Source organism: Catharus ustulatus, chromosome 13 (genome assembly GCF_009819885.2).
Source record: "Catharus ustulatus isolate bCatUst1 chromosome 13, bCatUst1.pri.v2, whole genome shotgun sequence".
Classification (NCBI taxonomy): Eukaryota; Metazoa; Chordata; class Aves; order Passeriformes; family Turdidae; genus Catharus; species Catharus ustulatus.
Genome location: NC_046233.1, coordinates 4,984,016 through 4,999,065, shown reverse-complemented (window position 1 = coordinate 4,999,065; position 15,050 = coordinate 4,984,016). Strand labels below are relative to the sequence as shown.

General features: G+C 46.7%; 1 protein-coding gene across 2 annotated transcripts in view; it reads right to left on the bottom strand.

Moving 5' to 3' along the window:
* The window catches only part of FRMD4B (FERM domain containing 4B), a 121,819-nt gene that overhangs the window by 11,361 nt on the left and 95,408 nt on the right, over window positions 1-15,050 (bottom strand). For both annotated transcript variants that reach the window (XM_033071968.1, XM_033071967.1), the window contains exons 8-16: window positions 14,810-14,893; window positions 13,571-13,636; window positions 12,462-12,519; window positions 11,478-11,564; window positions 1,832-1,908; window positions 1,290-1,428; window positions 648-789; window positions 384-517; window positions 179-298 (exon numbers count right to left, since the gene is read on the bottom strand). In XM_033071968.1, coding sequence (XP_032927859.1) covers window positions 179-298; window positions 384-517; window positions 648-789; window positions 1,290-1,428; window positions 1,832-1,908; window positions 11,478-11,564; window positions 12,462-12,519; window positions 13,571-13,636; window positions 14,810-14,893 — 907 coding nt within the window. The remainder of the gene's footprint in view (window positions 1-178; window positions 299-383; window positions 518-647; window positions 790-1,289; window positions 1,429-1,831; window positions 1,909-11,477; window positions 11,565-12,461; window positions 12,520-13,570; window positions 13,637-14,809; window positions 14,894-15,050) is intronic.

Below are 15,050 nucleotides of genomic sequence, written 5' to 3'. Positions count from 1 at the left end.
CATTAAAATTCATACATCCATGGCCAAATCAGGGGTTCAGGTTGGGTAAACTTGCAGAACCCACCAGAATTTCCCACTGTCCCAGCTGCCTGCTCTAGAAACCCCCAGGGAAGAGCTGGATTGTCTCCAAGTGGCTTTGGCCATGGTCTGGCCACCCCAGCCCTGTGCCCACGCTCACCTCCTCACTGGGCAGCAGGTTGTCGTCCAGCTTGAACGCCGTGCCAACACGCCTTCTCACCTGGGGAGGCTCCTCTCCAGCACCCAGAGGATACTCCTTGGGCATCTTGCCTGTCAGCTCCTGGGGAACAGAGGGGTCCAGGTCAGGCTCAGAGGGAGGAAGGGGCTCCCACCTGCCCGACCCCAGGGTGAGGTGCAGCTCTCACCGCTTCTCGCAGGCAGATTTTCTTCAGCTCCTCCACTTTCTGAAGCAGTTTTTCCTGAAGGAGTTTCTCTTTCTTCTTTAGCTCCATAATTTTCTCCTTCTTTTGTTCTTCACTGACCTCTGAATCCTGAGAGCCTGGAAAACACACTCTGGATCAGAGGATTTCCAGGTAAAGGCCATTTTTATTGCCTGGTAGTCTCATTTCCCTTTTAAAAAACACAAGCCCCATTGTACTTGGCTACTTCACATCTACATGCAGTATTACCTGAGGAGATCAAACTGCCATTGCTGGCCATAATAAGCTGATTCTTGGCCTCCAAAGTCACTAGCTTTGACACTTTTGGTGTTCCCATCTCTGTCAGATCCATGGCAATATCATCCAAACTTCTGGCTGATGGAATTTTTGCCTGAAGAAGTTTAAAAAAAAAACCAACAGCCTCATTGAGTTACCTCTAATTAACTTCAGAACACATCACAGAAGATGACATTTCACACCTCATCTCCCACAAAATTAAGGCTAAAGAAACAGCATCACACAGGTGCCTGTGGTATACAAGGGCTGCTTGGCATTCCTTTCCCCTCTCCCCCAAAACCTGAACCATCTCCCAGCTTACAATCTCTGCAGGTTTCAAAACAAACACAGGAAAGGAGACAAAAGGAAAGGCAGATCAGACACCCAGACATGGGAATTCCCTCTTCCTTGATTACACTTCCATAGGCCTTAACTGCAGGCAGGCTAAAATGGATCAAATAACAATACCACCACTAATAGACTGCTCAAAAAGCTGACAAAAACAATTTGTAGTTTTTCTCTGGAGAGTAGTCCATCCGTGGAAAAACATATGCTGAAGGATATACAGGAAAGGTGTTGAAACCCATGCTTGCAGTAAAACGCCTCATAACTTACTTTGCTTTGCTTCCTGTCCAAGTAAAACTGGTGCTGACTGATTGCCATCACCCAGATGGACTTGATCAGGGAAGTGTTTGCATACCAGGTCTGCACCACCAGCCCACTCTGACCAAAGGTCCTTCTCGACACCGAAATCCTGAGGAGGTAAAAAGAAATGCAATTTCAAGACAGTTCTTTGAGGTTTTAAGTCCACAATGCCTCTCTCTTAACCAGGCAAGGCTCAGCCTCCATTTTAGGGATGCAAAAACTCAGATTTGCTTCATCCCATCACCCAGTGCTGCTGCAGATTTGGCTATGACAAACAGTCCTCCCCCTGCTCCAAGAATTCCCTGAATGGACCCCGGGAATCTGAGAGGACACCCAGAGCTGAGACAGCCCCAGTGTGCCCTGCCCAACGCTGGATCAGGATCATCCCAAAGCCCAGAGTAAACTCAGGTCAGCTCTGAGGCACCTCCCACCCCATCCACTAACACGTGAGGGTGAGTTCTCACTCTGGGTAAAGATTAACCCCACTGACAGAACTGCCTCTGCAGCCTCACCTGCGGGGATCGTGGACTTCCACAGCAAATTTCTTCTCACGGAAATAGAGATTTTCCAGCTGTTTCCATTGGAATAGCTAGGAGGATTGGGAGAGAGAAGCAGCACACGGTCACTAAATCACCAGTCCTCTCACCCCAAGGTGATACAATTTCAGCAAATCACAATTCCTGTGCATCCTCAGCTATGGCATGGGCTGAGCAATAACTGCATTCATAACATCAATTAAAAGGAGTACATAAATACAGGATGGCCTCTCAGTAATTTCACACTCTTACAGACAATGTGTTGCAAATTGAGGATTTTGCCAGTGACAACATCTGCCCCCAACAACAGCATTTAATTTCACTGCTAGAAATTCCCAGAGATCTTGGCAGGGCAGCTAAAGTCATTTTCTCTCTGATTAGACTGCAAAAAATCTCTTTACGAAGTAATTGTATAGACAGCTATGGTCTACATCCCTGAGTCAGAACATCCCCAGGGAACAGCAGCAGCTTGGAAAAACCAAGCCCTTCCTCTTGTGAAGACACTGAGACACCCAGTGTGACATTTTGGAGCAGAGGTACAGCATGTACAGAGCAGCAGCAGCTACAGGAGGAAGCCACCCCCAGCACATCTCCTGCTAGAATCCCACATATTTCCTGCAAAGTGCCAGCTGGGAGAAGAGATCAAAGTCACTCAGGGCTTGGCAGCTGCCCCTGTGGGATCAGGATTTCATATGAATTCGCTCTCCTTTTGCAGCAGCATCAGCCAGCCCCTGGGGATGAGCCATCAGGGGCTGCACCTTCCCAGCCCAGCCTCACAGTTTTCGGCAGCATCACCTCCTGCCCCCTTCTCCAGCAGTGCCAGGGTGTCTGGGTGCACAGGGGAACCCATGTGGTGTCCCCAGGGATGTCCCTCTGCTCTGATGGGCCCCACAGGAGCAGCAGCACGCTGGGGTTTACATCAGCTGCAGCCCACAGGGAGGAACCAGGGGTGCCTCCATCCATGGGCAGGCAGGGACAGGGCTCAGGGAGAGATCAGCCTGTGACACAGGGATCCAGCTGGGCACCCAGGGACAGGGCTCAGGGAGAGATCAGCCTGTGACACAGGGATCCAGCTGGGCAGGCAGGGACAGGGCTCAGTGAGAGATCAGCCTGTGACACAGGGATCCAGTGAGGCACCCAGGGACAGGGCTCAGGGAGAGATCAGCCTGTGACACAGGGATCCAGCTGGGCACCCAGGGACAGGGCTCAGGGAGAGATCAGCCTGTGACACAGGGATCCAGCTGGGCACCCAGGGACAGGGCTCAGGGAGAGATCAGCCTGTGACACAGGGATCCAGTGAGGCACCCAGGCCATCACAGCAACTCCCTCCTCTCCCCACTGGAGTTTTTCCAAAGCTGCCAAGGGTGCAGCCACCACACCAGAAACCCCCAGGACACACAACATTCCAGCTGGCCTCTGCCAAAACCTGACATGCCATGCTACCTGCCACTACAGAGGCAATTCAAGTTTTGTAAAAAATGACGTTATTGTGCTGTGATGCATCTGAAACATTTATAACACAATGAAAGATAACCCAGCGCATTTATGATTTATGTTTTGGGGAAAAAAATGGCTTTCTCAGCAGCCTTCCCTCTGTTTAATTAAAACTTTCCTAGGACTACAACTGACTATTAAAACCTGATGTGGAAAAAGTGAAGCCAAGTGGAAATGCAATTTACTTGAATTAATAAGTTATTTTCTAGAAGATTGCGGCAGTTTCACTCTGTGCTTAAGTTTATGTTTGTCTCACAGCCCTCCTGCCCAGCCAGAAGCACCTCTTTACAACCCCGCACCGAACTTTGGAAATAAATACACTCACAAAAACGCGACAGGAACCAACCCGAGCAGCCTGCCAGCACATTGAACAATCCGTGTGTGCTCCAGCAGCGATCCCAGCCGGGACCCCGGCACAGCCCCGCTCCCGCACTCACCTGGCCGCAGCCCCGACCCCGACCCCGGCTCCCCGGTTCGGTGCCAGGGCTGGCATGGGCAGGGCAGGGCAGGGCAGAGCCGTCTGTCCGTCCGTCTGTCCGTCCGTGCTGCCGCCGTGCTCTGGCAGCCTCGCCTCCCGCTGCTGACACACGCCTGCCATCCCCACCCACCCGCTCCGCCTCCACAGCCCCTTTACCGCAGATAAAGGGAAAACCCGAGGGTGCAGGAGCGAGGGGGGCTGTGCCGAGGGGCTGCACCCCCGGAGCACCCCGGGGATATCTGGGGGGCCGGGATGGGGCAGGGGTGTGGGGGGTACCCGGGGTCCCGGCCCCGCCAGCCCTGACTCACACCCAGAGGCAACAGGTTCAACCAGAAGCATCATCGCGGCGTTCCCGGCCCGCTCCCACGCTCGTAAAAACCATGGGTGTGCTTCTAACATGACCTCTGGAAAAAAAACACTGCCCTGCTGCCTCTGATGGGGGCGGGTGAGGAGTCCCCGTCCCTTTTTGTCACTTCCTTTGGGTTTTTCCCGTCCGGATGCGCTCGGCACTGCGGAGGGATGCGGGAGAAGGGGCCACCTGTCCCCAGGTGAGCAGGGTCGCGTTTGGCAGGGGGACAAAACGCAGCAGCTGGAGCAGCCTCCTGCCCAGGGACACAGGGACACAGAGCTCTGTGCAAACCCGACACCAGGATCGTTTGCAGTGCCGAGAAAGGATAAAAAAGGCGTTTGCATTTTTAAGCAAAGCTGCACGGAATTGCCTCAGGATGTGGGCAGAGCTTTGCCCCATTTCCTCCCCACCCTGCGAGATCCATCCCAGCCCAAAAGGAGCTGACGGGCGCCCCAAGCATTCACAGTGGGGTACATTCAGCACAAAGACATCCCTGCCCAAAGTCCGGGATAACCCCAGTTCCCCCCTGGGGAATTGGTGCTGTACCCAAGACACCCTTTGCTCCTGAGGACTGAAAAGTGCCCTGACCTCAAATATCTCGTTAAAGAACAATATAAGCTCCTTAGCTATCACCTCATCTAACAAACCCTCCTAATTCAAGTCCTCGTCATAAAGGCTGGTGATTAAATGAACAGCTTCAGAATAAGTTGTGAGCTAATATTTACACAGATAGGCATAAAAAGAATCCTGAATAAAAGTATTGCAAGTTTCTGCCTAACACACTTGGATTCATGAAGACAAGAGGGGAAAAAATACAATACAAACAAGGACAAAGCAATAAAGTAATAACTTTAACTGAAATTTTTCCAAGTCATGGTCAAAAGGCAACACTCAGGAAACTGCTCTAGAGATATCCCGCTCCCTTCAAATACTCCCTACCCTGTACAGACATGTTCCTAAATAATTCCTAATTTCAATCTTACCTAAACTACATGCATATTTAAAGACAAAAGAGTGGTAAAGAAAAAATCTGGAAATCTGGAACTGGTTTTTGAGGGCTGGAAGAACAATTAGGAATAATTAAAATGTTTTTGTGGAAGTTTTGCAATATATGTTCCCTTTAACCAGATGATTAAGTCCACCTGAGCTAATTAATGTTTTCTTAATAGCCTTCCCATCCACGTAGGTTGTCAGATCCTTAAATGCTCCTGAAAACTACTGAGCATCCCAGGGGCTGCCTGTCTGACTCTGAGTACAACTTGGCCTGGTCAAGGTTGCTTTTCTGAATTTTTTTTTTTTTTTTTGTAGAAGGAGGAGGTGCAGCTCTGATCACATCTCATTACTCAGGCACCTCTGTGCACCAGCCAGACTCCTACCACCCAGCTGCTGCTTCTCCAGCCCACGAGTTTAGGCTTCCCTGCCCTTCTACTGTGATTCAATTCGAGATACCAGGAGCACTGAAAAAAAAAGAATTGCCCTCCTTCCTGCACAAAAAGAACAGTAATAGTCTAAGGCAACCCAAAGAGACATGGCTTGCCTAAATGTTAAAACATCTTAAAAGAAGCAGCTGGTTTTTACCTGGCTGGTTTTGCATCCAGTTTTGAATAAAAATCAAGTTTGTCCCAGCCTGACAGCGGGAGCAAACTGGCTCAGAAGAACGGCCCAGTCAGGATCACAGGCAGAGACCCTGCCCAAAGAGACCTGCAGGAGAGCTGCTCAGGCTCCTGGCCCAACATTGCTGTGAGCCTGGTGGGTTTTGTTTAAAGAAATAATATTTTAGTATTTTTTTACAAGGTCTCTTTTTGCAAGGAGGTGAAAATGTGGAGGGCAGGGGCTGTGTGGCCACATGCTGCTGCACCAGCCCACGTGCCAGAACTGCACCTGGGATGTTTCCATGGTTCAGGACAAATCCTGACCAAGAGCTAAATTACCCAGATCTCAGGCTTTCCACCCAAGGGGTCTTTGGGTGAGGTCAGCATGGAGTGCAAGCCATGCCACAGCGTTTGCAGCAGCCTTTCCCTCGGGAAGCACTTCCACAGCCCCTCGTGCTACGTGCAGTGCCTGCAAGGAGGCTCAGCAAGCAGCACCTCGGGAGCTGGCTGGGAACAGCAATCTGCAGACAAATCTGGCAATTCAGAGCAAGGAAACATAAAGGATTTCTGCCCACAGGAATGCACCCCACCCCAGGAGGGAAATTACCACGCTGGGAGCAGCGCTGGCAGCAGCGTTTCAGCCCCTCTGCTGCACTCAGCTGTCTGGCACCCTGCCCTTCAGCTGGAATCCTGCGTTTCACTGCTGTGCCTGCCCAGGGAGGGAGGCACCCGAGGAGATGGCAGGAGAGCCAAACTGCCCCACCTGCAGCACCTTCTGAGGGAAGGAGGCAGACAGCACCCACCTGTGCCAGCAAAACTTGGCAGAGCTCACCTGCAGGAATCCTTCATCCATAAAATATTAAGCCAGTCCTCTAAGAACCTCTTCAATCATATTTTTTTTCTAATACCTTATGATCCTTTTTTGCCTGGTCCTCTCTAGCTCTGGCATCATAAGACTGAGAGATGTCTCAACATCAAACTGCCCCAAAATGTGTTTTGCAGCAAGTGACGTTCAAGCAACTTTTTGCACATCTGGAAAGAACTGAAATTCAGAGCAGTCTCATAAAAGCTCTGTGTTTATTTTAAGTAATTATGTGAGCTTAGTATCTTCTATCTAAATCAATGGCTTGGTGAGAAATAAACACCATAAAAGAAATCTCTGTCTAATTAGAGCTGCCTGCTGAGAAGGCTGCTCCAATGCTGCTGTGTTCTGAACTACTCAGCAAAGCAGGACAGCAAATTTACATGAAGTAAATGTTCTGCAAGGGAAAACTTTCAGCATCAACTCTTAGCACATGTTGAATTAAAAAACAAATATGATAATACCTCCTCCTCATAGCTCAGGAGTAATGCATCCCAACAAAGAGAGTCAGGCAAAAGTGTCAGGAGGCTTGCAAGGATGAACCAAGAGCTCCTGGACAAACTCAGACACAAAAAGACCCCTACAGAGGGTGGGAGAAATACATATAAATTGTCTGAGAAGACAGGGGTCTGCTTTGGAAAGCTAAAGCCCTGTAAGTATTAAATGCAGCCAGGGATATTGTGGAGGTGACAAGGCACAGTTTGCCCAGAGAAGCCCCTGGATCCCTGGAAGTGTCCAAGGCCAGGTTGGATGGGGCTTGGAGCAACCTGGGACAGTGGAAGGTGTCCCTGCCCATGGCAGAGAGGTTCAAATGAGATGATCTTTCAGCCCACACCATCCTGTGATAAACATTACCCATTTCAAAACAAGTATATGCTAACAAAAACACTTCTGAGAACACAATGCAGTCAAGACATCAAGCAGTAGAACCAATATTCTTGGACATTTGAAACAATACCACAGCAAGATTAGTTCTCTCCTCAGATAACATAGTTAATTTATCACAAGGGAGTCGCCCACAGAAACACAATGAAGTGGGAGAACAAGTCACAGAGCCAGCAAGCTGCCTTCTGCAGCCCTCAGAGGATCCCCACATATTGGCTGAACGCAGAATAAACTCAACTCATGCCTTAATACACCCTTCATTAACAAGACATACTTTGTTTATCTCACCAGTGAGAAGAATGGGGTAGAGATAAAGGGAGATCTATTCTAGTTTGAAATGACAAACTCACTCCTAGGACCTGTTTTATACATTTCCTAATTGATTCAGAGGATACCAGGGACAGGATTTTGGCATGCCACCCCACAGCAAGCAGGAGGCACTTCTCCAGCAGGAGGTGACTCTCAATATTAACTGCAACTGAAAGAGAATATGTTTGCAAAGCAGCAGGACTGCAGAGCTAATCCCAGGTCTGAGCTCAAATCTGAACAAGGGTTGCCAAATCCAGTCTGTTTTAATGCCCTGTGAGACTTCAGGATGATAATCAAGTGAGCTCAGTATAACCTCCAGCCAGTGTGGAGCCACTGCTTTTATCTACAAAGACAATTTTCATAAATGACACACAAAATAATTCTCCCTTTTCAGTGTGTCAGGAGCTGGAGCACAGTGCTTCCCCCAGTGCCTCAGCTGGCACTCCTGGGTGATGGGTAACACTTGGGCTTTGCTAGAAACTGCTCCCAAAGCAATACAAGCTCCTAGGAGTGACTTGGAGCAACAAAACTCCCTTGTCCAAACCATCTCAGGACAACCAGCAAAATATTAATAGCTGGAGCCAAACCTCCCCAGCCAGCTCTGCACAGCCAGGGCAGGTTCTCCAGGTCCAGCCCCTGTGACAGAGCAGCCTCCCCTGACGGTGAAGATGGAGCCCTGGCAGGGCTGATAGGTATCTGGAGATTGCCTCACCCAGGCCTCTCCTGCAAGTTGCTTCCTGTGAGGAGCTCTCAGCCTTGGACTCTGTGCACTGGTGTTGATCCAATAACAAAATCTTGGGATAACCACTGCGCTCCAAGGCTCGGATTTAGGTGTCTTTGCCTGAACACCTACTTGGATAAAGCCAAAAGATTTCACTTTTCGAAGAGGGTGGTTGTATTTCTTTGGCTTTAACTGACTCTCCATTAATGGGTGCAGCTAATAGATATTTTATTTCTATTATTAATAGTAAAATTTTGTTCTAAATATGGACTTGGTTCTTGCAAGATTCTGTGGTGAGGCAAACACATCAGACAGCACTGCAGAAAAGCTGTGGGGAGCAGAATAAATCCCCTGGTGTGAATTCACAGGGGCACAGGCACCAATTCCTGTTAAAAGCCTCCCATTTGAAATGCTGCAGCTTTCCCACCACACAGTATCAGAGAGGTTTGCACACCCAGAGATCCTTGTAGCTTTAAAATTTAGGAAGGTCAACTTGTTAGACTCCACTAGACTTGGACTCAGCCTTTCCCTCTTATTGTGCTCTATTTATTAATCAGCTGCATGTATATTTAAACATCACCAACTGGAGAAGTGGAGCACAATGAGGATGCTCTTTCCCAGATGGCCAGGGATAAACACAGCAGTTTTGATCCACAGTATAAACAGCTGGATAACACCAGCACACGGCAGTTGTGAGTTTGGCTCCATTCCCAAAAAGCAAAGCAAGAAAATTCTGCTAAATCCAGCAAAACTAGCACCACTTCTCCAAAGGACAGGAATAGTTTACATGCCTATTCCCCTCCTGCCTGCTGCTCCAGAGAGACTGCTGGGAGATTCAGGCAAGTTGTACATACCCTTCTTTCTCTGAAATAAATTCTGATACATTCATAAATATGAACAAATAACAATACTGACTGAAACTTCTGCCTGCTGCATCACAGGCAGCAGGGCTGTAGTTACACTGGAAGAAGCAGCAGTATCTCAGCATTTTAACTCCAAACCCAAGCCTGGGTGTGGGTGCCCCTCTCGAACTGATGTCCGCTTTTCCTCCCAAAAGATCTATTCCAATTACTTACCCAAAGTTCACTTTGTATTTCAACCCTGAAACATTCTCCATATAAATAAACTGTTTGTATGTTTAGCCACTTGTTAAAGGCAGTCATGGCTCAGGACAAGCTGTGGCTTACATTGTTTGTGTTCCTTTGCACTGACACCAGAAAAATCCTTAAGGACACTACAGCCATGTACATCCCCACAGTTTCAATGAACTTACTGTAATTAAATCTTCCATCTGCATTTAGGCTCCTCCTTCTCACCCTCCCTTTTAATCTCTATCCTCTGTTGTACAATTACAATTTCACTGAAGCCAACAACTATTCTCATTTCCACTGTAATATTTCCACTGCTGAGATGACCTCTGGTTTTTGTTTTATTTTTCTTAAACACAGCTCCTGCTGCATTCAAAGACAACGCCTTGTAACTAACTGTTGCAGGGTGTGACTTGGTATCTGGGCCCTGCTGACCTTAAAAAATTTTCTTAATCTGCCTGGTTGATGTTGTAAACTGAAATCCCACAAGCATAAAAAATGCTTGGCAAAGCAATGCTTCCAGCCAGGCAGGCTCCATTTTCTTGGAGAGCATTGCTGGTCACAGCTGGACATCTTGGCTGCAGAGTGATCCTTTCCTGGCTGGAAAATCTTAGAGATGTTGCCTAAAATCAGGGAAGTGCTCAAGGGCACAGGACCTCCTTGATGCTCTCCTTTGACATTCAATGGCTTAATCAAGTTCACTTGATTTACAAAGGGTTCCTCTGTGTTACTGTCTTTTAGTGCAGGCATGGGAATAGACACCTGGGATAAAACTCTGTATTTTACTCAACAAAGCAAATGAAGGACATGAGAGCTCACCCTTGGACACACAAGTACATAAATACACCAAAAGAAACCAAGTCATAGCCTGCTCTGGAAAAGGAGAAGATCAAGGTGGAAGCTTGAAGGGGGGGATTACTCTTTAACAGGGAAGTTTAAGCTGTGCTTTTTGGCACCAATACACCAAACAATATCATTTTGCAAATGGGAAAATTCCCTGGCGGGGAGCACAACTTCATGTGAACTCCTGCCCAGATCATTCCAGGGAAAAGAAGAACAGCAAACTCCCAGGTCTGCATGGCTTAGATGTTTCAATGAAGACATGACCAGAAACGACAGCCCCAGCCCAAGCAGCCCTGGGGGTTAAATAACCCTTCAAAGACTTCCAGGGCTCAGTCCTGCCACAAGGACACACAGATGGCTGCAGGATGGGGGAAGCTCCCACCACCCCATGCCTTGGGTGCCTGGTGGGTTTGCAAGGATGCTGCCTGGGCTCTGAAGGAGCCAGCAGAACCAGGAAGGACTCTCTGCCCTGCTCCAGCAGCACAGGAGGGTGTGGGCAGAGCTCACTCTGCAGCAGACACACTGGGAAGCCATGGGTTGGAGGAGAATGACCTCCAGTACTTGGCATTGATTCTCAATTCCCTCTTAGAATTTATGGAAAAACACAGTTGCTTCAACAAGCCTTCAATTTGCCTGTATCAGTGGAGCCTTTTATGCTTCATGCACAAAAATCCACCTACAAAAGTGAACTGAAAACAGTGCCTGAGTACAAGGCCTTGCAGAAACACAACTGCTTCATATTTCTGTAGTTATCCCTGGAGGCTGCCAAAATTCCCATCCTGAGCCCACCAAACTCAAGACACACAAGCCAAAGCTCCCAAAGGGAGTTTCCACTATCTGGGAGAGATTTACTGCCTCAGTGCCAGCAGAAATCTCCTTCTGCCTCCAGCCTTTGGTCTTCTGCCCACCAGTCTAATATGCAACAGCTTTAAAGAGTATATTCTGACATGCAACACCATGCCATGTTCCCCCCACAAAAAATCAGATGCAAAAAAACTTACTTTTCTGGGCTTAACTTTGTCTTGTAAGTCGTACTGGCCGATTCCTTTGTAACTTATTCCAAGCCACCATGGGATTCCTTGTTTATCCTGAAAAATGGATGTCTGCATCAACCAAGAGCTACTTAAGAATTAGGCAATTCCAAGATTACAGCCCTTTTCACTCTGTGACAAGTACAAGTAGGTACAGAACAAAGATCTTCCAGCAAACAAATTGAGGTGAAGTGGATTGCTGGGGTGAATGTGGAAAATTTCTCCCTCTGCCTTCTGAGGCAGAGGCACAAAACCAGGTGGTGGCTGTGCAACGTGGGCAGAAAAGCGACAGTGCTGCTGAAACAACAGGGTGGCACTGGCTGGAGGAGTGCTGTGAAGGGAAAGCACAGGGGACAGAAAAAATCTGTGGCCAGTGACTGCATCCACTAAATCAGGCATGGAGAGCCACAGGAGGAGACACCAGCACAAAACATCAGCTTTTCAGGTACCAGTCATGGCCATGACTCAAAAGTAAGGAGACATCTCTGTTGAGTCTTCGGCACAAAACACTTTGGTCCTGGCTCTGCTCTACAGAGGGGAATAAATGTGTATTTCCATCACTCTCCAAAAGTATTTCTCAGCACTTCCCCACTCCAAGCATGCACTACTAATCACCTGCCACTTAGGAGGAGTTCTTTTCCACATTTTATTTTTCTAATCTTGATTAATGCCTCTGGGGAAACTATTAACTGCTTCAGGTCTAGAAGTGATATCCAGTTTAATTAAGATGATAGGAATTTAGCTCCTGATAGGATTACATACAGTTTTACAAAGATTCCTTTCTGCTCTCTGGAAACAATTTCTGAAGTACATTGAATATGGAAAAATTACAGAGGTTGAAAAATGTGGGGTTTCATACTGATAGAAGGGCACTGAATCATCCAACTGCTCCTTTAGGAATGCAATCCCACATAATAAGCTCAGCAATCACATTATCTATAGGCAGTTACTGACCTTTACTCCATAGTAATGAACTCCATATGTTGGCAAAGCTTCTACCACTTTCATGTACCTGCAGACAGATTTATAGCATATCAGATTATTTTCTCTAGAGGGAGTAATATCTATTAACATTTTTTTCACACATACATCCAGGACATGTCATTTATCATTTGCATATTTTGAAGGCCTTCATAATTGAAGGCCCATGTTTTCAGAAAAAAAACTTAGCATCTTGGCTTGAGGAAAGATGGGGTATTTTGGCCCAGCTAAAGCAAAAGGAAAATCTCTCATACAACAGAATATTCAGTCTCTTATCAGAAGATCATAGAACTGAAAGCAAAAATTCTGAACTGAATATGTGAGACTTTTGGGAAATGCTGGCAGTAAAGACCTGCCTATAATTATTCCATTATGGAGCTCTGGTTACAAAGGATAGGCTCCAAATGAATGTGTTTATGCCATTGTACAACTGTTTCATGAGGCAATTCAGAAAACCACTGAACAGACCATTTTTCCCTTGTTCCTACTGAAAAAAGACCACAGATTATTGAAAGAGATTTACAGGCACTGAGGTATGTGAGAAAAACTGCAAGGAGTCTGCTCTGTGCAGCCATGGCCATCATCTCAAACATCTCATAACACATCCTACTGCATCTGCTCCTAGCAAGAACAGTAAATATTACTGATAAATGAAAAACACTGTTCCACAGGCTCAGGGGGCAGCTTGGAAGACCTTGGTGTTTTGAAAGCCAAATTCTGAACATTCCAGAATTTCTTACAGGACTTAGGGTAATACGCACCCTGTAAGAATTTGGAGTGAAAATTAATTGATGGCAAGCGAGGTATGGAGAAGAGTCTTCCAAATAAAGTAAGATCCAAACAATTTATTTTGTATTTGAGATACCCAAATGACTACACAAATGCTGAACTGCAAGCCTGTGAAATGTGAGATTTCAAATAATTCCACTTTGCAATGTAACTCAATAAAAAGAGAATCTAACAGATACAAATGACATCATTTGCAGGCAGCAATGACCCAAACAGTCTGCCTTGCCACTTCTCAACAAAATAGGAGAAAAGTAAAAATACCATCTTCACAAATTAACAAGTGTCATACTCACTGAACGATGGCTTGTCCTCTGGTCAGACCTTTAATTTGTGTATAATGCTCAATTACTCTGTCCTCACTGCAAACCAAGCACAAAACCCAATTGAGAGGCTCAGTGACTTTGTTCATGTGTGACAGCATCTGTCCAAGCTCAGCCACCTGCTCAGCATGCAGACAAGGGTCCCTCTGCATGTTCCTTGCTCTAGTTTCCATTCTGGCTCTTGCTGATTTCTTTCCCACCCTTCATTAGGCAGCGTGGAGCTGCCTGGCTGATCCCCACCATCACATCCTGCCTTCCAGACTAATTAACAAACCATTTCAGATCAGCCTGTTCTGCTGCAGAAGAATGGTGCTAATTGTGTAAATTCATCTCAACATTCTAAAGGATCCAAACTTCAAAGGCTGGTTAATGCTCCATATGTAAGACAGAAGAAGTTTAACCAGAGCTGTTTTCATTCCCATGTATTTTTTCCCCCCTGACATTTCACAGGTGAAAAAAACCACACATTTGTCAGCAATGACCTTTTTGCATTTTTTCTGTTACATATTTCAACATTTTGTTTTGGAGGAATGTGAAATAAAATATGCATTTCTGTGTCAAGACACTTGAAAGCAAAGAAAACCCCAGCAGTATTCATTCAGAGACAAACAAATAATAAGCAAGCATGGTATAGTTGAAAATCCATCACGTACACATCAAGCATAAACAAACAAAACAAATGAGGGAGTTGAATTTGCACAAAGGGCATAAATTCCAAGGAAACAATATCACTGATTCATCCTAAATGCTGTGTTCCTTTACAGCAAATTCAAGCCCCAGAATTGGAACTATCTTTCTCTTTCCAGCCTTTCTAGATTATTTTTGAGATTATTGTCGAGAGGAGCTGGGTGGGCAGCTGGCAGCAAAGGTCAGCACACCACAAAGGCTCCACTGTGGGACAGATGAAGACCGAGGTGCTCTCTGCAAACCCAGGCTTGGCTGGAGCTCAGACTTCAGCTCCCTCTATTGCAGGGTCCCCACACACTCTGATCCAGCAGTTTCTGACACAGCAACTTAATTTGAGCAAACTCTCATGGAGGAATTTGCATCAGATCTTGCATAATTTATAATCTTCTAAAAACTGGAAATGCTTGAACACGAGCAAGTAATTCTATGTCCTGGGCTGAAAACTTTTAGAAGCTCGCAGACTGTTTAAAAGTGATCTTGTTGTTATCATTCATAGTAATTTACATTTTAAATTAACCAGCTCACCAGTAAGCAAGTGATGGATGCTCCTGCAGTGTCTTGGTAGGAAAGACAGGCAGTGTCTTCAAGTCTTTTCTAGCGTTCTCATCACTAGAAAAGCAAAAATGGCCCAGAGTCAATGCTGGTGAATCAGAGATGGATTCATTAGTTTGGACAGAAGGAAGGGCTGTATTTGCTGCTCATGAACGTGGCGTGTTGCCCCATGCCAGGCTGTCATGGCAACGTAACTCTAGAGGCCCTCTCACAT